Here is a 24,054-nt window from a genome sequence, read left to right on the forward strand (position 1 = left end):
GTCTCTTGTTAGCAAATTCTCTCAGCATTTGTTTGTCTGTGAAAAATTTAAGCTCTCCCTCAAATTTGAAGGAGAGCTTTGCTGGATAAAGTATTCTTGGCTGGAAATTTTTCTCACTGAGAATTTTAAATATATCGTGCCACTGCCTTCTCGCCTCCATGGTGGCTGCTGAGTAGTCACTACTTAGTCTTATGCTGTTTCCTTTGTATGTGGTGAATTGCTTTTCTCTTGCTGCTTTCAGAACTTGCTCCTTCTCTTCTATGTTTGACAGTGTGATCAGTATATGTCTCGGAGTGGGTTTTTTTGGATTTATTCTATTTGGAGTTCGCTGAGCATTTATGATTTGTGTATTTATGTTGTTTAGAAGATTTGGGAAGTTTTCCCCAACAATTTCTTTGAATACTCTTCCTAGACCTTTACCCTTTTCTTCCCCTTCTGGGACACCAATGAGTCTTATATTCGGACGTTTCATATTATCTATCATATCCCTGAGGTCCATTTCGAGTTTTTCAATTTTTTTCCCCATTCTTTCTTTTATGTTTTCATTTTCCATTCTGTCATCTTCCAGGTCACTGATTCGTTGTTCAACTTCCTCTAGTCTTGTACTATGAGTGTCCAGAATCTTTTTAATTTGGTCAACAGTTTCTTTAATTTCCATAAGATCATCCATTTTTTTATTTAGTCTTGCAATGTCTTCTTTATGCTCTTCTAGGGTCTTCTTGATTTCCTTCATATCCCGTACTAGGGTCTCATTGTTCATCTTTAGTTCTTTGAGTAGCTGCTCTAGGTGTGTCTCTTCTGGTCTTTTGATTTGGGTGCTTGGGCTTGGGTTATCCATATCGTCTGGTTTTTTCATATGCTTTATAATTTTCTGTTGTTTTTGGCCTCGTCGCATTTGCTGACCTTGATAGGGTTCTTTTAGGGTTTGTAGACCAGTTGAAGTCCTTATCTCTAATTTATCAGATCTACAGCTTCGTGGAGTACACTTTCTCTAAGTAACCAGCAGGTGGCGTCCACGAGCCACCTGTTCTCCACAAGCCAGATCTCCCCTGCTTAGCCTTTTTGGTGAGTGGGGGAGTGAGTCTTGTGGGGCCCAATTGGTGTCCCAAGCTTGCGTGTGTAGTTGGTGTTGCCTGCCCTGTATGTGGGGCGTGTTTCTGGGCAGTCGGGTAGGGGGGGTGGCCCTAACAATCAAATCTCCCTGATGATCCTAGAGTTTTAAAGCTACTGCAATAGTCTAATCCTTCAGTTCAGTCCTGCCACAGTTTGTCTCTGCCACTGACCCACAAGTCTTTGGTATTGGCGTATGGCTCCTGAGACTTGCAAGTGGGCCCCTCTTCCAGGCTGTGCACCCCGGGTCCTCTGTTGAGGGATGACTGTGCTATGTCGCAGGTGAGTGCCGTCCCCCCAGGGCAGTTCTGGGCTGCTGGGCTGTGTTGGGAGGCTCCCAGTCTGCTCAAATGATGGCTGAATGGGGCTCTGTTAATTCACACTGCTCCCCCTTCCCAGCTCTGGGACATTCAGCTGAGGTTGCAGGGAAGGCTAATGTCCACGCCCAGTTTTGTGGTGTGTGCCTGTTATTTGAAGCACTTCCGTCACACTGGGTTGTCTGGGGCAGCTCTGGGCTATGGGGCTGGCGATGGGCAGGAGTGTTTCCTGTCCACCAGGATGGTGGCTGTGAGCGGACACCCCCCTTTTCTTGGGAAGTTGTGTTGTTTAGTGAATTTTCTCAGCCACTGGATTATTGCCTTTTGTCTCAGAGCTCTCTTAGTTCTGCTCTTGACTTGACGTGCCCAAATTTCAATTCTTTGAAGCTTTCTGTATTGAGCTTCTTAGAGTAATTGTTTTAGAAAAAGCAAAAAGGATTTAAAAAAAAAAAAAAAAAACGGCCCTCCTCAGAGATCTAATGGGTTATTGAAATGCTAATAGACAAAGCAACCAGGGCCATTAAGGAAAAGTGCCCAGGGCAGAGAGATCAGCCTTGCTTCGGGATTTGCATATGCGCCTCAAGGCCTGATCTCCGCCCTTCCCCTTTCTGTGTTCACCAGAACTCCAAAAATCCTCTGCTTTTATTTTGGAGTTTTTCGTGTTGTTTTTTTTCTATGCCTGTCTCCTCTCTGCTGGGCTGGCTGCTCTCAGAGTCTCTGGTGTCTGGCCTCAGTCTATCTATGGTTGGAGTTTGAATCAGTAGAATGAGTTTCCGGTAAGAGCAGCCACTGCAATTCTCCCTTCTCCTTCCTGGAGCTGACAGCCCCTCCTCCCCCGGGACTGAGCCTGGCAGGGAGGGGCGCGGGTCCCCTGGCCGCAAAAACTTACAGATTTCGCTGATCTCAGCAGTTCCACGTTTTCATGAGTGTTGTATGAAGTATGCCCAAAGACAGATTGCTCTGTGGTGTCCAGTCCACGCAGTTCCTGGCTTTTTACCTACTTTCCTGGAGGAGTAACTAAAACATACAGCTCACCAGTCTGCCATCTTGCCCCGCCTCTCAACTCATGACATTTTTTGCCCTGTGATTGAATGTTGAAATTTTTACACAAAAATTACTGAAATCAGAATTCTACTTGACCTGAAATTTGCCAGCCAACCACTACCTGTTGCTCTTTCATGGACATTATCTAATCTAATTCTCACAATGACCAGATTTTACACATTTGGAAAATGAAAAGTAGAGTAATCTTCGATGCATTCCTCAAACTAGGATACCATAAAAAGTATTAATTATAATAAAAATCACCGAAGGCAGTTTACATTTTAACGGAAATATCATGTAATGTAATATTTTAATCTGGGTGAAACTGTGTATTATATTTATAAAAACATATTTTTATTAAAGTATTAAATATAAACCTCAATCATTGGAATGATGGAAGACTATGAGATTCTGATTAATTATATAATTTGGCTATTAACCCAGAAGAAAATAACATAGTTTCAGTTGATGCTGTCAAAGTCATGTTGAAATTGGAAACAAGACACACTGTATCATGTGTCCCCTGACAGCACGTCTGAGCAGGGCACATCCCTTGTGAGGCATCCTTTACAAATTTGCATAGCCTCAATTTAACCATGAGAGAACATCACGCAGGCTTGCATCAAGGACATTCTACAAAATTCCTAGCCAGCACACCTTAAAAATGCCAAGGTCACAGAAGGCAAAGAAAGGTAGAGGAACTGTCTGATTGGTTGCAGATAGTTCTGGTGTTTTCAGGTCACCATTCTGAATACCAGCAGTCATTACCCAAAATTCTGGGCCTACAAATATAGGTTTAAGAAACTGGAAAAATTCCATACTGCATCCCGGGCATCAGCTAATGGATATTCCCTGATGCAAACTTGTTTTTACATCATTTGTAGCTTTCCCTAAAAGTTATAACCAGAGAAAGATTCCCATTGACTGAATTTATATATGTAGATCTTTCAGGGCTGTTTGTTTTTCTAAATCAGTATCTCTGCTCAGATTATTGGAATTATAATGGTTACTTAGATTGTCCAAAGAAAAGGGGACAGACAGCAGAAGTAAAACACAGGGAGAGGGGAGGACTGAAGAAGGAGGAGAGGAATGCAACTCCCTTGAAACACAGGGATTAACCTTGGGATACTACCAGATACTCCAGGCTAGAAGGAGCAGCTTGCTTCTAAACAGATTTTAATTTTTAAGCCAATGCCTCGGATGCAGCTCCACCACCTGGAGGCCCTGTCCCAGGAGCTACCCACCTTGAGGCAACACTGACGGCCTAGAATGAATCCTCAAATTTGAGTAAGTGCAACCTCCAATCAGCTCCTTGGTGCTGCAGGTTCTGATCCCAGAGGCCAGTAATAAAAGTTGAGTGAGATCTCACAATAAGGCTGGGATTTTCCCCTTGGAGACTTTTTAGGAGTGAGAAAAGATACAGCCAATACACATTAAGCAGAGATAAGAGAAGGGGGGATTTTTATGTTTGCAATCAACTTCTAATAAATAAACATCAGCTTTATTATGTAATTAAAATTGGGTGGAGGTATAAATGTTGGTCCAAATGCAATGCCCACGATTCAAATGCTCAGACACACAGAAGATCCCCTGGGAAATTAAAATGCCTATATGTAGGGAGAATTGAACAGACCCCAGAGCTTTCTTTCATGTGGCTAAAACAAGCAAAGATGAACCGAGTCCGACTGATTCAGAAGCTCTTCGCAGACCTCAGATTAGCTGGGTATTAGTGCAGGCGGGTCTCAGCTGTCCATGAAAATGAGAACACATTTTAAAAGCTGCATTTGAATTTTAAAAGTACTCAACATTTCTGGCATTGTTTACTGAAAAAGGTCAACACTCAAGTGTCTTTATTTACGCACTGCAGGTTTTTCCGCATGGCCTATGCTGAAAATGCGTTAAATGCATCGTTCCAGAGCCAAGAATATTATTTTTCAACTCAGCGGATCCATTATTAAAGGGCCTCTGCTGTGCACACCACTGGGAGGTAGAAGAGGCGGCTGTGACGCTGCATCCGGAATGCAAAGGGCACGTCAACTGACAGTCACTCACATAAACTAACAACAATAACCCCGAATCCACAGTACGCCCTGCTCCTCGCCGGTTACCAAATGGCCAAGCTAGCAAAAGGGAGAACGGAAACCTTTCAATGAAACTCATATAAAACTTCAGTTCCAGGCTCTTTGCTCAGATTTATGCCTGGTGCCTATTCCATATTCCGGCTCTGCACAGGCATTCACATCAGCCCTTGGTTCTTCCCGCAAATCAAGGGTATAATGCACTGTTGCCTCTGAAAAAGATTTATGTAAAAATCATTAAATGCCCACCCAAGTAATTTTTTATTAACCGAACCAGAAATAATACATAATACATACCAATTTTATGAGAGTGAGAAGAATTATTCACTTTAGCAGGCCAAGAATATCTTTGATATAAATTAGAAATCTTCTTAGGAGTAAATACAGTGTTTAAAATAAACTATGAAAAGTACAAAATTAATGCCAGGAGAAATCTGATTGGAATACAAGGAGTGCTTAATCATTCAAGGGAAAAATACAACTTTATGCTAGGCAAATTCCCTGATAAGTTCAGAGATTATTCATTTTATATAAATATTTTTCACTAGGGAAAATGCTCTCTTTAAAGTGTTCCCTTAGTGCATTTTAAGACATAATTTGATTTATAGAAGTTGGATTTACATGCAACTTTTCCAGTATGCATCTTTTGGGCGAAGCCGAGTGAATGTGTGACTAAATGTTCGACTCTCTCCAGGCGCGGGAAACAAATAACAAACCAGTATCCCCGTGTGTGGTAGCAACTTAAAATCAAAAATATATAAAAACATAGAAGTCTTCAGGAACTTTCTTCAGGACATTTCAGAAGACTATGACTTTTAAATTACACTTTCTTTGATAACACCTTCCAAAAGCTCAGAACATATATTAGAGGACCTGGCATTGACACAATTTGATTCAACCCCATCAGTATGTATAGATTCCTGGTGCACCCCATCCCCCAGGCTCTGTGCAGGTGAGGCAACACCACTCAGGCACAGGCCACAGTCCCTGCCTTCCAGGAGCTCACAAGTAGGCTTGCAGGGCATGCACATATAGAACTAGCTCTCATACTGGCAGGAAGTGCAAGGTTCTAGTGGTAAATGCAAAAAACTCTGGCTCCCCAGAGTGAGGAGTGAGGATTCTGGAAGGAGACAGGGGAACAGGGAGAGAAGAGGCTCTGCAGGGGAGATGACATTTAAGCTGGGCCTTAAAAGATGAGCAGGATTACATCAGGCAGACTGGAAGCATTCTGAAAAGGGGAAAACAAAAGAGGCTGTACATGCCACATTTTGAAAATCAGATTTTTAGAAGTGTTTTACTGTAGAGAGATTTTAAGTTTGCAATGCCTAACGTGGAACAAAATTACAAACTAGATGGTTTCTTTCTGATCAGTTGCCCTTCTTCCAAGCACCTTGGATGATTAGTGAATCCATGTCACAATAAGAAGTGAATTAAAGTGCCTTGGTAGACACAGAGAAAGTGGAATGCTTCCACGGATGAAATAAAAATTAGAATTAGCCCTGTACGTCTGTGTACGTCTGAGTGAGGAGTGCTACCATTTGGCGAAGAAATGAGAAAAAAATACATACAGCGGTCATCATCCTTTTTGCAGTCTGCTTAAAACACAGATTATATTAAACTTTTAAAGAAAGAGGGTCTGTTAAGAAAAAAGAAGTCTGCAAAGTGCTATCAGCTACAGGGTCTGTGGGATTTTGCTCTGTGCAGCAGAATAAGGAGAAGCGAGGCTTTTCTTTCAGTAAGATAACCACTCTGTTGTCCTAGGTGGAGACAATTCTGGGCTGCAGATTTCCTTTCCCGTGGACTGTGCATTTTGTATGAAGTTCCTCGTCTGCCTTGGAGGGGAAAGGAAGGGCAAAAGCAGAATTCCCTGGCTGAACTTGGAGAGAGAAAGGAGCTCATCTGGGCAGAGAAGTTCGGGGGTGGCAATGCCTCGAAGTCCCTGAGGATTCTAACACTCAAGCCTAGACAGCTGGGAAGAGACAACAAACAGGACAAGACTCTGATGCATTTCACAGTGCCTGGGAGCCAAGTGAACTAGGGTGAAAACCTGAGGGGGACTTAAATTAGCTAGAACCTAGATGTGTTAAGATTACATATACATATATTTTTTAATGTAATTTTATTGAGATATATTCACATACCATATAATCCATCCAAAGTATACAATCAGTGGCTCACAATATCATCACATATTTGCGTATTCATCACCATGATCATTTTTAGAACATCTGCATTACTCCAGAAAAAGAAATAAAAAGGAAAAAGAAGATCCCAAACATCCCATGCTCCTTACCCCTCCCTCTTACTGATCACTAGTATTGTACTCTACCCAATTTTAAGACTTGCAATAGAAGTAGAGTTGTCAATAGATATATACATCAGTGGAACAGACCAAAACATCCACCAGTAGATCCATATCGAACATGGGCAACTGACCTTAATGACATTTTTCTTTTTTTTGGCTGTATAGTTATACAATCATTATCAAAGATCAAGGCTACTAGATTACAGCTCAACAACCTAAGGTATTTCCTCTGGCTGTTCTAAAACACTAGATACCAAAAAGAAATATCTATATAATGAGTTAGTATCGGCAGTCATTTGTTAAACCAAATTCCCGGGTTACACCTCTTCCCTCTCACTTGATATTTTGTCTCAAGCTAAGTTTATATTTTGCTTATTAATTAGCACTTTATAAAATGAAGTTCATTCCTTCATATTGGTGGTTTTTAAAGATGTGTGCGTGTGTGTCTGTATGCGGGGAGAGGGGAGAAAGAGAGGTAAGGTAAAAAAAAAAGCAAACTACTTGTCCAGATTATGCTCATCAATTGTTTACTTTTCTTTGAGTCATCTACACATAGAGTCAAGTTGTAAGAGGACTGAATTTATGAAGCAGATTTCACCTTTTATTACTCTAGCTATAAAAGCAGGCAGTTTCTCAAGGTGAGCATTGGAGAATAGGTCCCTGGGTATTTGGCTCCTTCTCGACCCAGCGTGCGGCCTTCTCTGGGCTCAGCAGACTTGGGTTCTGGGTTCTTCCATTTCTGGGCCTGCCACCAACACACTGCGTGAACCTGGGCTGGTCATGGTTTTCCAGGTTAAACCCAAAAGCAAGGGTACATATTGGATGCTTTTCATGGCTGCATCCCACGCCAACACCCGGCGATTCCGTAGAACAATATTACGTTCTAAATGAAAGGTTATCATTTTTGTGTGTTCAATATGGTGACCTTCGCAGACACTGTAGTGACAGCAGTGCCCCATCTAGTGTCACATCAGGGAATGTGGTCATCAGGGCAGAGAGGCTGGGGTGCTCCACAGCCAGGGGGCTTGGGTGGGCTTTGCTATAGTTCCCTGACCCCACTTGTGACATAGGACATTTTTTTAAAAGACTGTGTTTTACACCTTTTCTGTGTGATGTGAAACACTAGCACCAGAAGACTTTTATACATGGTACATGGAATAATCTTTCCCATTATTTTTTCAGCGGTAGCAATCAGCACAAACATAAGAGAGCCCCCCATATGGCCACTGAGAAGTACCATCCCAAGAGAAGGCAGGGAGAGCCTTGGGGAAGTGACAAAACAAAGCAGCAAAATTCTGTCCTCTCCCTGAGATTTTCCCAGATATAAAACCTGGGAGGTCAGCTGGGTTTTAATCCCTATACCCTTCCCTTTGTACTTCTTTCTTTACTCCTGATGTTATTTAACCCAAGTCCAAATTACCCAGGAAGAAAATATCTCTGATCCGGTTAGCAGCTGACCACACAGTCTTAGAACTTTCTGGGTCCCATCCACTCTTACTAATGCCATCCCACAAGTAAAGAAACCAAGGGAGAGACAAAGGTAAATACTGGAACAATGAGCTATCGTTCAAATAATTTATCATCTTCCTCCTCACGCATTTGACTGCCCTGTGTTATTTTTTTCTTCTTATTTTTCATTAAGTGACAGGGAAATTTAATTGAGTTTTTATATTGCCCTACACAAATCTCCTCATTTTGGAACTTGCCTCCCTCCCAGAGCCCAGGCCAGTCTGATGAATATTTGTGGGGTGCTACATGCCAGGCATTGTCTTAGTGATGTCTGAGCTGAGAGAACAAAATGAGCCCAAACTCAAGAGATGCTCATTCTTGCCACTAGACTTGTTCAGAGCCTTGTCACCTCAACCCAGAAGCACATTTATTTCTTGTGACCCATGGCCTCAGTGGCAGATTTTTCTCCATGTTTTTTACATTATTTTTTTATTCTTAAACCTGAGTCTGCTGATGGTTTTAGCAGCTTCAGATTTCTGAATGCCCACATGCTGACTGAGCTGCCAGGCAGCTCCAACAACTCACTGGCTCATTCACCTGCTGTGATCTCTTCTAATCGGCTACACCTCTGGTCTACCTTCTGTCCTCATCTTCTCTTCAATCACTTGGAATTCTACCAGGCCCCAGTCCTTGGCAGCAACGGCCCCACATTGAGCCCCAATCTTGGCTTGCTAGTCAGATCTACGTCAACTGTGATCCATAGGTTCAGCCTGGTTCTCACCTGGGTCCCATTTGTCCTTGACCTCTGCTCCCCTCCATTCCACCTTCCTGCTCCAAGGTCTTCCCCACCTATCCACAGGGCCCTGCACGCGGTGGCCGGGTTGAGAGCAATGGTATCTGCTCAGTCCTGCAGGTCTAACCCCAATCTCCAACCAGAGCTGGTGGCTTGTGATAGTCTTGGGTAGAATTACTAACTGGTAACCAGTAACTGAGGTACCACAAACAGAAAACCATCAAGTGAGATCTGCCCTAGAGGGCCACCAAACACATCGGTCTCTCAAGAATATCAATAAAAGAAAATATCTAGTGTATTTATTGGATGTCTAGAATAGTGCCTGGTTCATGACGGGAACTCAGAGAAAACTGTTGAATGATGGAAAGAAAACTTTGGCATAACAAACTGCAAATGACTAGAAATACAAATGGATATTCTAAGTTCCTTCAGGACAAAGAGAACCTGTTTCATATTTCTATGCCCAGGGCCTGGGACACTGTCAATATTAGCATATTATCAGACGGATAAATTTTTGTTGGATTGAACTGACTATTTTTGAGAAAGTCTGTCAGATGGTTCTCTGTGGAGGACAGCTAATTCCCCAGGAGCGTGGGTGAGGTAGGTCATCTTAAGATGTCCAGACAAAAAAGTCAGACTGCTTGGAACCCTAAATCCATATACCACGGTGGTCCCTGAGGCACTAAAGGGTGTGAGTCTATTCCAGGGTATAACAGATCACCACAGGAAAGGAGCGGGCACCCTGCAGGATAATCTAGGATCTAAAATCCCATCCACCCAACCCCTTCACTGGCTTTCTGCTGGGATCCTCTCGATCTTCGTTCTTGGCCCAGGAAGGGGAAATCTTTTTGGACCTGGTCACTCATAAGTAAAATCAGGGTCTGGGTTTGCCCAAGCATCTCAGATGTCTGAAACATACTGTGGAGCATGAAACAGCCAGCTATGGACCCTCCAATGGAGCCAAAACAGTGCACTGGCAACAGGCTAAGAATGTAATGCTCTCAGTCGATGAGGTAAGGCTAGTAGTTTAGGAATGTTCCTTTTTTTTTTTCTTAATTGAAGCTATCAAAAATGTAGGGATCACTATACTTATGTCAATCAAGGGTGAGTGACTTTTCAAAGTATATCAAAATGTGTAAATGCTCCTTTCCTACAAAATGTAAATCATCTGTCTTTAAAATGTACCCAGCAATCAGTGCTTTTAATTGAGCGGAAGAGCCTACATGGATAATAGAAATGTTTAGTCCTGGCTGTGCTTCCTGACAGTCATCTTCAGAGATAAATATCCACCCTGGAAGTATCAATAAGACAGTAATATTTATTGAAAGGTAAACCATAAATGTATAGCTACTTGAAACACTATTGAACAAAAGTAATTTATACTGCCATGGGTGTACTACATTTTAGTGCTGCTTTGATTTTATCAGCATTTGTCAATTAATCAACGTGAACCTTGTAAAACATGTTCTCTTATTAGTGTGAACAGGCAATTGCCTGGCAGACTTTGAAGGAAAGGTCGCTTAATAATTTGCTAATTGTGTAAAGAGAGATTTAAATAAAAAATGGTAAACTCCCACTCCCATTCGGCCGAAAAAGATTTTTTTTTTAACGCTTAACCTTCCTAACTTAAATACGGTCAATGGATTTCTTTTCCTTTTTTTTTTTTTTCACTAGAGAGCAGAGAAAGATTAACGAAAGAAAGAAATTAATCTAGACTTGGGTCTTTAAAATTTATTTCAAGAGCTCCTTTTTGTTTTCACCTTTGCCCTTTCAAAGAGTTACCAGCCCTGAAGCTATGGTTATAAACAATTCAACTATATTTTCTTGCAGAAAAAATGAGAGGAAAAAAAAGGAAAAAGAAACAGGAAACGAGCATCAACAAAATATCCAAGCAATGGCGATGTTCCATTTTTTATTTGCCTCAACTCATCTTTTATTCAGCCAGAGGAGACGACGGCTGCCTACTTTTGACTGCCAGTTCATTTTAAATTCGATAAGAGGGAAAGAAGCTGAGGCAAGCCCTGTCTTCAGACAATCCAACCATCAGCACAGTCACCCTCTCCCCAGGTCACCAAGAAAACACTTTGGCATAAGAGCACCATCGCCACCACCAAACATTCTGCAGCAATCCGAAGGGCTCGACTTTAAGTTTAAAATGGGTAACATACCTCTGAGAGCAATTTCTACCCTGGGGTCTGCAGGGCTGAATCGAGAAATCCGCACCATCTTAGGAGTGTTAAGTTAAACCTTAAGATGAGCTGGGCATTGATAAGAGTAAGAATTGTGCACTGCCTTTACGTTCACGGGGACAACGCTCGTTGGATGGAGATGGGTCTTGCCAGATCCAGTGCAGGCAAATTGCTTTGTTGCAGTGCTCCTTTTATAAGAGGTATGAGTCCCAGGTTGCTTTCTGCCTGCTCAGACTGGCTTATCAATCCATTCCATTCCATTCTAGTCTCAGTTCTAAGCAAGTCATTATTTCAGGCACATTTCCCTAAGCAGATGCAAACACTCCTTTTCCTTCGCGAGACTCCCTTGGGCAAATTAGGCTTCTTGGAAAAGGGTCAAGGAGCAATCAAACAAAATACCTACTGAAAAACAAGCATGTGGTTTCAGGGGATGTTGTCATCATGCAGGCTACAAGTCAAGTGTTAGAGAGAGCTTGGGCAGTAATACTGAATCTGATAGGGCCACTTGTGGGTAGCAAAATCCTGATATCTGCAGCCAAAGTTTCTTTTTAAGGTCATAACAATGGATTTTTTTTTTTATGGGAACAAATTGATGGTCAGGAGAGCAATTAATGGACAACTTCTTTGTTTTTAAATATTTTAATCAAAAACTGCTGATAAAATTTGAATGCCTTAATAAAATTGTAGTAAAAGAGCTCTTATGGGGGAAAAGTTGCTATAAGATTGATATCTGTAATTCTCATCATCTTATCTAACAACATGGATTATTACTAAAATTTTAGGATACTCCACGATGTGTTCTTTTCCCTTTGAGTCACAGTAAGAAAAGCCCTTTTGGGTTCTTTTAATATTTGCTTTTGTTGCCCTTAGCTTCCATTAGCTCACTTCCATATATTAAGATGCTTTTCAAAACAGAAGAGACAAGAGGTAAATGCAAATGTGGGAAGGGAAGCTGCTTGGTAACTGAATACCTGTTCCCTGGCAGAAGTTATTTCTACCTAAAACATATATACCATATATGCTGGTTTGAATCTGTTCTGTACACCCAGAAAAGACCACGTTCTTTTAATCCACTCTTGTTGGGGCAGACCTATTGTGGGTGGGACCTTTTGATTAGGTTGTTTCCATGGAGATGTGACCCTGCCCATTCAAGGTGGGTCTTAATCCCCTTGCTGGAGTCCTCTATGAGAGGATAATAGGCAGAGACATTTTGGAGAGAGCTCAGAGGAGCTAAGAGAGAAGCTAAGACAGAAACCCAGAGACATTTTGAAGAAAGCTACGGAAACCAGAAGCTAAACCTGGGAGAGGACCAGCAGACTCCGGCCATGTGCCTTCCCATGTGACAGAGGAGCCCCAGACGCCATCAGCCTTTCTTCAGAGAAAGTCTCGTCCTGTTGATGCCTTAACTGGGACATTTTCATGGCCTTAGAACTGTAAATTTGTGAATAAAATCCCACTGTAAAAGCCAATCCATTTCTGGTATATTGCATTTCAGCAGCTTTAGCAAACCAAAGCACCATATTAAAAAGCCACGGGGAAAAGAATGAATGGATGTGGATGGCAGGTTTTCATTTGTTTCCTTGATATCTGAGGATACCAGTAATAAGTTTGTTTCAATTGAAATTGTTCTCTTATCTTGGAGGTCTTAATCATTTGTAATAGTTTCTGAAGTGTTCAAAGCTTGTGCTTAAGGAGCATTACTGAGTTTCAACACAGTCCTACTACATTAAGCAGATTTACAACCTTGTACATGGTTATCCCTGACCATCCTTAATTTGGAAGAAGGTTTAGGCTGATGAAGGGCTCAGCATCCTCCAGGTTTTGGCCCATTAATCATGGCCCACCGAACATCTGGCTCTGCTGGGGACCTTCACACTTCCCCAGATAAGCCCAAAATTGGCAAGTCTCTTGCAAAGGGGGAGATGGGGTGTTAATGGTGGGTGGAGTTCAACTAAGGAAAAAGAAAAGTTTAAAAGGGCAGCTTGTCTGAAACACAACTGTAAGAAGCATCAAACAGAGCTCCCCAAACTATTGTGCATAGGACTGAACAGGCATTTTGTTAAATTACAGATTCTGATTCATTTGATCTCAAGTGGGGCCTGAGAATTTGCATTTCTAATAAAATCCCCAGTGACATTGCTACCACACTTTGAGTAGTCAGGCATAGAAATACCACTAAGTATCTTCTCTGTGAGTCACTTTCTGCAGGGAAAAGGGAAGAACATAATGTATATTGAGTCCTGCTTTGAACCAGGCACTAAGTATCCAATACACACATTACACGTTGCTTTATTTGCTCGACACCCTGTGCACCCAGGAATAATTTTATTGTAGCCATTCATGAAAAACTGTAATTGGGATTCCTTATTAATGTTTTTTATTTTAAAAAGTGATACAGGCACATGGTAAGATATGTACAACAAAAAGTTAGTCACATGCCCCTAGCAGTTTATTTCTACTGCTCAGAGATAACTACTGTTAGGTTTGTGTAGCCTTCCAGAACTGTTCTCTGCAAATAATAAGCCATTCTAAAACACTGGAGAACAAGCAGTAAACAAAACATACAAAATCCCTGCCCCCAAGTATCCTACATTCCAGTAGGGGAGACAGACACTAAACGAACAAGTAAAATACATATTATGTCAGATAGGAATAAATGCTAATAGGAAAAAAAAGGAGGGGGGCTTGCAATTACAAATACAGTGGTTATATAAGGCTTCAATGAAAAGATGATATTTGAGTAGCGATTTAAGGAGGTCATACTATTAAGCACTTGCTTCTTCTTTCAGCTATATATATATATATATATATGTTAAAGGCTTCACCATATCAGAATTTACAGACCTACCTTATTCTTTCTAATACCTGCATCATACTCCACTCTTTCCATGTTCCGTGATGTCAATGGACATTTAGTTATTTCCATACATGGAATATTTCAGATTAATACTGTTAGGATTTTTAGGTGATCATTTGAGTGAATATAAAGAGATTTGGGGCTTGCAGTATAAAGCCTGATTAAATAGAAAAGGCTTAAATTAGGGGTGATAAGCTCTGGGACGAAGTCCTAGCCATGCATTCCCTAACTAGGTGACCTGGTCAAATCACTGACTACGGATGGGCTTCCTTTTTTATATATCAGTGGTCTGGCCTCATGAGAGGACTTCCCTTTTCCTTCCACATGTTAGGCTGTTCTCTGCAATTTATATACTATTCTACTTGTCCCAGGGTGATATCCACGGGCTTCTCTTACTGGAGGCCATCCTGCTTGAAAGCTGTACTCAGTCCTAGGCTACCTGTAACCAATGCAGAGTCCAATAATAAACTTTAACTCTCAAGCTGACAAGTCAAGCATATGCAAGAATTTTAAGAAGTCTACCCTCTGGGCTCTTTGCACGATCCTCCCCCTTCAAAGGAAAACACATAAATTTTCTTAAAACAAACGAACAACCAAAAACAATAATCCTTATTTTGCAGTGATATTTATTTATTTTGGACGCAGATGTTTAGTGTTGGGCCATCAGGCTGAACAGATTTCATGGTTAATGAAAGGCTAATTTATCCATTTAATTACTATGTTCGGCGATACCTGGCCTATGTCAACACTCTGCCAGGAGCTGTAGGAGGAATAGAGGAATAAATATCTATGCCACATGGTTCCTGCCTTATCACCTTTCAGCAACAGGAATGAAAAGAAAGAGGAAAGAGGGGTGAGTCTCTCACTGAGGAGCTGGGATCTGAGCTGAGAGGTAGGGAACTGTTTCAAGGCATGAAGATGGAACCAGGGGTCATTGTGTGTGTGTGTGTGTGTGTGTGTGTCTGTGTGTGTGTGTGTGTGTCTGTGTGTGTGTGTGTTGGGAGCATAGGTAAATGGAGGGTGAGTGATAACTATATTATAAGCAAAGGCCCAGAGGAGGGAAAATACAGGTGTTGTAAAGGGGTCATTAACCAGCCAAGTAGAGGTTAAACACAGAATGTGGAGAGTGGATGCAGATGGCAGGAAATGAGGTTGGGACCAGATTGGCAGAGGGTCCTTTATTACTAGGCATAAGATAAGTGAAAATATTTATTATTTTTAATTAGAAAGATTTTGTTTCCTGAAAAGCACCATCAACCTCTGTTTTTTTTTTTTTTTTGCTTCTGTTTTTTGGTGTCATGCACTTTGGCTTTGTATAACTTCTATCTGCAATGCTTTTCCGAGTCCATAAACTTTAAACCAATTTAATATTTATAAAGTAATATACATGTCATAGTTTGAAAAGGAAACCAGTACCATAAGGCCTATAACCCAAAGCAGCCATCCGCCCCCTCCACCTCTTCCCATCACCCCTTCCTGCTCCTCAGAGGAAACCACTTTTAACCTTAACTTTGATATTTGCTCCCACATGTTTAAATTATGTATTTACACTGATGTTTCTTAATTTACTACTACTCTGCAAAAATGAGATAAATTCAGCACTCTTATACTCTTATCACCTCCCAACAAACTTTCTTCCCCATCTTTCCATTGGTTAAACCGCAATTTGTGGGCTAAATCAATACTCTGTGTTTACATTACTATGACCACTATACTACTGAGTCAAGTAGTGTAAGAATACATTTCCTATCTCATTCAACATTTTTTTTTCCTGCTGTCTTTTTATTTGGGGGGAGGCACTTACTTTTTTTTAATCTATCACTAATTGTTCTTGAATTACCCAAAGGAACTATAAAATCCCTATTAAAGCATTTTTTTTTTAAACATGATCAACCCAATCAGTTAACCTATCCTCCATTTTTCCCTCTGGAAGCCTCCCATCCAGTCTGTCTGGTTTAGTAGTTTTTCCACCTGTGGACCTGGGGCTTCCTTTTAACACCATTTTTAAAAATCGGCCTGTCTCCTGTGTTGGATTCCCCATTGCCTGGATGCCACGGTTCCTCTTTCTTGGTCTGCATCCCTATTTTTGTAGAGCATATCCTCTGCTAGCTTCCTGAGCAAAGGTCCATGGGAGGCAAATTTATTGAGACCTTGCATGTCTGAAAATGTCTTAATTCTACCCTCACATTTGCTTGCTAATGAAGCTTGTAATTAAATTCTACATGAAAATTAATTTCCCATCAGAATTTTGAAGGTCTTGCTTCATTGTCATCTTGCTTCCAGTGTCGCAGTTGAGAAGTCTGCAGCCACTGGTACCCCTCATCTTTTATATGTGTTTTATTCCTCTGGAAGTTTCTGGAATCTTCTTTTTATTCCCCAGTGTTCTGAAATTTCATAACAAACTACCTTAATGAGACTTTTTTTTTTTTTTTTTTTTTAAATCCATATTCTGGGGACTTCCTCGTCCATTTAAATGAAGAAACAGTCGTCATTCAGTTTGGAAATTTCCACCATTCTTTTCTGTCTTTCTTTTCTGGAACTCTGATAGTAAATGCTGAACCTCATGGATTGATCCACTAAATTTCTTGCTCTGCTCCATACCTTCCTGCCCCACTGTTCATCTTTGCCTGTTCATCTACTCTCTGCAAGGTTTACTCGATTATCTTCTGTATCTCTGAAAAAAACTTTTTAACTGTAAGTTTAATCCCAAGATCTCTTTCTTAGTTTGTTTATTACTTTTTTATAGCTGCTTTTTAAATTTCATGGATATACTACTTTCTATTATCTTTCTGAAGATATCGTAGTTGTTTCTAAAATTTTCTTCAACCTCCTGAATTCTATTTTCTCTGAGCAACTCCCCCTCCCTAATTTTATATCTACATTTTATATTGGGGGCTATCCTCAATTATCTGGTGACCCCTGAATATTCATTCATATTTAAGAGCAAGTCTCTAAAAGACTGATTGGGAACCCTGAGTGGGGGCAGGCTGTGCTTATCGCCTGATGGGCATCCCTGGAAGGTAACTGGGTGGGGAATCTAGCCCAAATGCCAGGATCTACATACAGGTCATTTCTGTGGGATATTCAGTGTCTCCAGATAAGAATCCTTCAAATTCCTGCCTAAGGAGTCTATCCCTGGGTATGGGTGTGCTGGGAGCTATATTGGGGGACAGTCCCAGAAGGTCACACCTGTTCACTTTGTGGAGTCTCTGGCCTCACCTACCTCCCCTGGGCCTAGTGTCCCTGAGTGCAGAGCATCTCTGACTAATTCAGCCCAGGACTACCCCTTGATCCCCAGGCAGGATTGGGGAATTGGGACCAGTGGTGAGAGGTAGGGCAGGCAACAGGGCCAAACTACCCTATAGACAACATCTACTAACAACTACTAACTCCTCTACAACTACTTTCAATCAATCCCCCTTTTCCCAATCTCATCCTAAACCTGCAGGTTTCTGTTCAGTATACATCAGCTACACCTCCTCCCTCCACAAGTGTGCCATCTTCCCTAAATCTGCTGACATCTCCTGTTCAGTAGCATCTCTCCCTCTTTTCATTCATTCTCTCACTCTCTCTTGCTCACTCTCATTCTCTCCCTGCTTTATAGTTGTTTCTTTTTTAATTCTTTGCTGTAATTTTGGTGAGATTTCTGGAATAAGCAGCTACAAATGCACATATTCAATCTGACATAACAAGATGTTCCAAGTCTTATAAATTTTACTTAGTAGTTACATGTACTTATTATGTACTTCATTCTAGTCAAGTTTGTTCATTCAGAGGACTTTAGATGTTATCCAAACTCAACTAACTACCCAACAACTATTTTCAGGGAAGGTATTGCCAACCCACTTTAATTCTCTGTTATTTTTTAGGGAGAATCAGGCAAAGTGAAGTTGACCTTCTTCCATACATTTATCTTTACAGCCTCTCACTGTTATCTAGGCCAGTTTGAACCAATAATCAATTTGAGAGTGATGGTATGATATTTGATAACAGAAAGAAAGAGAGAGGGGGAGGAAAAGAGAGAAAGGGGAAGGAAGGAAGGAAAGAAGGAAGGAAGGGAGGAAGGGAGGGAACAGAAGGAAGGATGGAAGGAAACAGAGAGAGAAACAGAGAGAAAGAGGGAGAGAGGGACGATCAAAAGGAAAAAAGAAAGAAACTTCAAGAAAATGATTAAAAACTAGAAAAACAAGATTGACCCAAATTAATAATCACACTAAGAAAAGCTATGTACATTTATTAAATAAGATAAAAAATTGCAGAAAACCATCTGACTGTAAGATAACTCAAAACAATAATCACTCAAATGGAAGGTGGTTGAGCAATTTAGATCACTGAATGGTAATTCTGAAACTCCATTTAGTCATTCATTTGACATGTACCCAAAATGCATATAAAAAGCACCATAAGCAACAGAAACCTGTCCTTATAAGGAATTCTCACAATTACATGCCCGAATTACCTTCTAATTATGTACTCATTCTTTTACTGCTCTGAAAGGTGTCTATTTTTGGATTATGAATGTGTGGATGGATGTATTATGAATGTACATATGTATGTATTCCTCATCTTGTCCCCCAAAGAAATTTAAGCCAGCTTGCTGTTTATGCTTTTATACATTAATTGAATATACTCATATTTTTCCTGAGTATATTTCTTGCAAAACTGTCTATCTGAAATTATGTAATTCTCTTTATACTGTGCCATACTCAATTATGGGCCAATACAAATTTTAAATTAATTAGGTTGTCAACAAAATGTTTCCACTATAGCTGTGACCATATTTGGGGGTTTAAAAATATGGCAAATGTTGTAGTCAGATTGACATTGCTTTAAATTCCAACATTTCCACTCACTAGATATATGACCTTCAGGAAGCTAATAATATCCACCAAGTAGACATGACACTATCTTTCCTGTATGTTGTTATGAGGATTAAATAATATAATGCATACAAAGAACCTGGCATATCGTAGAGCTCCAACAAATAAAAGCTATTAAAATTAGAGTATGAGAAGATACTGAAACCTTTAAACTCTCTAAAAGCACATCTCTTTAAGTGCCTAGTTTTTCAGTTCCACTTTCAGGCATCACACTCCTGGTAAGCTCGTCAATTAGAAGCAATTATCAGCCACTGAATAGTGATGGAGAAAACTCTTACAAGGCAATTAGGGAGAGCACTATTAAGTGCGGGGGAAAAAAAAGGAGGTCTAGAAAAAAGTTAAGGAAAGTATTTGACTCTAATCATTTCTTAACCTCTTTGGGACCTAGTGTGCTGAACTGCAACTGGATTGGATTAAGTCCCTCCAGCTGTTCATGATAAAGCGTTCTGTGGTAACTTTGGAATATTCGTCCCTTATCTCATGCCTTCCTCCACCCCCATTCTTGAAGATTCACAATACATTTTAGTATATTCAAGGTACCTGTTTGATTTTGTTTTCCCTGGCATTTTACAAACTTCCTTGACTCCAGAGACTCCTTACTAACATACTGTGGGAAAAGACTGGATAAATGGATCTACAACTTCCCACTCTTAACAAATGTTTCTCTGAGTTTTACAACTTGGCTAAATGTTTTGATAAAGAAAAAAAAAAGGAAAGCATATTATATCACAATTCTTATTTATTGATGCTTTCTTCTGTAGCCATATAGAATTTTTAGAGTGGGCGAGAAATCCATCATGATTTCAATGAACCTTGTTATTTCTGAGTATAGTGCGATAGCTCTTTTTTATGTTCTACCATCAATATCTTTGTCGGCTGATCACCAAACCTCTGAACTGCTGGATCATTGATTTGATTTGGTTATGAGGGCAGCCTGATTTCTGAGACACATCTGGCAATTCTGGCGATCGATGAATGAAATGAGTCAACCATGTAGTGATCAGACTTCTCGGAGACCAATGTGACCTGAACAGAAAATAACTGAGGGATTCTCAAAGCTTTAGACTGTAGGACTACACTCTGATACCAGGATAAAACTCAAAAGTGCATTTGTGATGAAGGAAATTTTATTGCTATAATTAAAAACTAAACTATTAGGATTTTTTCTTACATATATGCTAGTTTAATGTCTACACATGCTTTTAAATATGTAGAAACCATCGTGTTCCATGCCCTGCTGCATTTTTTTTTACTGATTTTATTCCTGCTCTTTTCTTATTTTTTAAATTCAGTTTTATTGAGATATATTCACACACTATACATTCATCTGTGATGTACAATCAACTGTTCACAGTACCATCATATAGTTGTGCATTCATCACCCCAATCTATTTTTTGAACATTTTCCTTATACCAGAAAAAGTAAAAATAAGAATAAAAAATAAAAATAAAAAAGAACACCCAAATCATCCCCCGCCCCGCCCTATTTTTCATTTAGTTTTTGTCCCCATTTTTCTACTCATCCATTCATACTGGATAAAGGGACAATCACACTGTCACCTCTTGTAAGCTACATTGTTATACAATCATCTTCAAGAGTCAAGGCTACTGGGTTGGAGCTGATAGTTTCAGGTATTTACTTCTAGCTATTCCAATACATTAAAACTAAAAAGGGTTATCTATATAGTGTGTAAGAATGCCCACCAGAGTGACCTCTCGACTCCATTTGAAATCTCTCAGCCACTGAAACTTTATTTTGTTTCATTTCACATCCCCCTTTTGGTCAAGAAGATGGTCTCAATCCCACAATGCCAGGTCCAGATTCATCTCTGGGGGTCATATCCTGCGTTGCCAGGGAGATTTACACCTCTGGGAGTCAGGTCCCACGTAGGGGGGAGGGCAGTGAGTTCACCTGCCAAGGTGGCTTAGCTAGAGAGAGAGAGGGCCACATCTGAGCAACAAAGAGGTACTCAGGGGGAGACTCTTGGGCACAATTATAAGCAGGTGTAGCCTCTCCTTTGCAGTAATGAGCTTCATAAGGGCAAGTCCCGAGATAGAGGGCTCGGCACATCAAACTGCCAGTTCTCAGTGTTTGTGAGACATCAGCAGAATCCAGGTGAGGAAGCCCAAGACCTCTGCATTTTCCCCCAGCTCCTCATGGGGACCCTGCATATATATTTTTATTCTCTGCCCAAATTACTATGGGATGTGTCGCTATTTCACACTAACCTATGCAAACCTACCAGGTCTCACTTCCTATTCAAAGTTCCATGTTAATTATGGCTTGATTATTTTTAATTTAGTAAACTATTTCCCCTTTATTTCTATCACTCTACCGGTATTTATTTTAATCTGCAAAGAAGGAAATGTGCTAAAAGTTGTGGAGAATACAAGGATGTGTGGTAGCAGAGAGAATAAAGATCCTACCTGACAAAGATCTAGGAGCCAGACTTCAACTCTGGCAGTAACTTGCCCTGTAGCCTTATAAGAATTTGTTCCTTCTCTCTTAAAAAATAACTATCCTCAAGGAGATTATGGTTTAGTGGATTATATTTACAAATTTGGGATTTTCACTTAATGCCTCTTTACATTACAAAATCATTCTCTGTTTATCTAGACAGTAGAGATGAAAGTGAACAGATATATTGATATTCTTTAATTAGATTAAAAAGAAAAAAACCTCCTCCATCTTAACTGCAAGAATTCTACAAGAACCTGTTGGAATGTTCTCCCCTTTTCTCCTGATAAGTCTCTTTCCCCTCAAGGCTGGTAAGGTTTCAAGGATTCTAATTATCTGTGTGTTTTAGTTAAAAACTTTACCCCCCCAATAAACACATTTTTTCTTTTCCTCAAGAAACAACTCTGTGGTATAGAAAGATGAGTGTGGTGGTTGTAGGGTGACCAGTTGTCCAGGTTTTCCTGGTTCTGAGAGGTTTCCCAATATGTGGGACTTGCAGTGCTAAAATCGAGACAGTTCAGGGCAAACCAAGGCACCCTTGCTGGTAATTTGAGAGAAGGACGCCTTGGCCTCAGAGACCTGCAGCAGATTTTCATTTTAAGCATCCTATTAGACGCACTCCTCTTTCATTGCTAAACAGCTGTAGAGAGCAATGAAACACCAGCCGGGTGGACAAATCCATTGACCTTTACATTTCCTTTACACTGGTGGTTCTCAATTCCAGCTTCTTATTTGAATCACTGGGGTAGCTTTTTAAAAATGACACTATTCCCTGATTCAATCGGTCAGAAGGTAAATCCAGTAATTGGAATGTATGTTTTAAGTTCCCCAGCTAATTCTAAAGTGAAGCCAGGTTTGAGAAGCACTACACATTCCTTGGGATGCAAACTGCAGGTCCAGCAAGAGCTATTCAAAGCAAGGGGAAATTGCATTTCGTGATTTCTGACTTCTGATATTACATGCAAGTTTTCCCTTCACGTTTAAAACGAACCGAGAACCCACAAACTGACTTTATCAGCACAGGGATCATGACATGTACATTTCTCGTGGTCACCTTTGCATTCTGGCCATCACTTACCACCGCCAAATGACATCATCTTTTGGTGCAAAAAAGCTGTATTAGGCTCTGCGGGTCCACAAAGACTTTTTTGAAATTCAGGGTCCCTGCCTTCAGGGAGCTCACGACACAAATATGAGAAGTGACTAAATGACTAAGGCCAAGTGATCTCAAGAGGAGCTCAAAGAGTAGGGTGTATGGCCTGAGAGGATTCGGAAGCCTGCACAGAGCAGGTACAACGGGGTAGAATTGCAACCAGGGCATGAAACAGAGAGAAAAGCTTTTGGGGGTGGGGAAGCAATCAGAGTACTAAAATTAAATATATATGTTTGTATATACATATACACACACACACACACAGACTCCACACTCTGAACAAAATATCATGTAAATCGCACATGCTATCAGAGACGAAATGCTATGCAATTATTAATCATTGATTTAGCAATTATTCTTAGGATGCAAAGGCCTTTTTTTAAAAAATTGGATTTAAGAATTAAAACACCTCTTTCCACTTGTCTTTGCCTCTAAAAATGTTAATTTTCATTTTTATCCCAATATCTGGCCTTCAAGCAAGATATTAACTAAATACCAATGAATGATCTGGGTATGTGTGAACTCAGGAAGTCAGCTGGCAAAATTAACATTTAGAAGTAGGCACCACTGGCTATTTCACACATTATTAACTTATATTACAATTCAAATAAGCTTACAGCTGGAAAAAAATCTCTTCTGTAAAGTGATCTCAAACATAATAGGCTTAATCAAAGATAAATTAAATTAGGCAGCCATGCATACTACAGCATATTAATTCTGAGTAGTTATTAAATACATTTTCTGTTATCAGTGGTGTGAACAACATTATCCACAAACATTCTTCCAGAGGGTAGCAAATAAACTTTATGTTTGAGATGCTATTTGCCTGACATTTTCCCATGCCTCCTTAAAATGTTAAATAATCTTTTCTGCTAATAATGGAACTAGGGTGAATCCCCATAAATGAGTCAACTTCACTCTCAGGCAATTAGAACAGCAGAGAAAACTGCCACTGTGTTTCAGATTTTTCCAAAAGGAACTTTTCCATGGCAATTTATAAAAGAAGGCACTAGTGAGTCATAGCTAGAGCAAAACTGTCTAAAGAATAAGGTGGTGAACATTCGTTATGCTAAAAATGGATGCATTTCATTCTGTTTGGGGTTACCTGTGCTGCCTTAGATTGTTCAAAGAAGGAAATTATTGAGGATGAGTGCTACTTTGTCCTACCATTCCCTCTTTCTTTCATTAAATGGAGTAATCTAAGCCAGCAAGCCAGCACTCCGATTCCATACATTAGCAAAAAGTGGTTAGCAAATGGTGCTTTTGTGAAAGAAAATAAAAAAGACACATCGAAGCCTTAAAAAATTACATATATACATATATCTTTTTAGATCCTATTCACAATTGAGTCCACACCTTAACTAATAATAACATCTTCAAAGGTCCTATTTATAAACAGGTACACACTCACAGGAACATGG

General features: G+C 40.3%; 1 protein-coding gene across 3 annotated transcripts in view; it reads right to left on the reverse strand.

The window, feature by feature from the left end:
• The window catches only part of ENOX1 (ecto-NOX disulfide-thiol exchanger 1), a 314,387-nt gene that overhangs the window by 239,683 nt on the left and 50,650 nt on the right, over window positions 1–24,054 (reverse strand). Inside the window, exon 1 of one of the 3 annotated variants that reach the window (XM_037799840.1) lies at window positions 11,265–11,348. The exons of the other annotated variants lie outside the window; for them this stretch is intronic. Coding sequence (XP_037655768.1) covers window positions 11,265–11,322 — 58 coding nt within the window. The 5' untranslated portion in view covers window positions 11,323–11,348. Of the gene's footprint in view, window positions 1–11,264; window positions 11,349–24,054 lie in introns of those variants that run through there. 3 annotated transcript variants of the gene reach the window in all.

The sequence above is a fragment of the Choloepus didactylus genome, chromosome 12, assembly GCF_015220235.1.
Source record: "Choloepus didactylus isolate mChoDid1 chromosome 12, mChoDid1.pri, whole genome shotgun sequence".
NCBI lineage: Eukaryota > Metazoa > Chordata > Mammalia > Pilosa > Megalonychidae > Choloepus > Choloepus didactylus.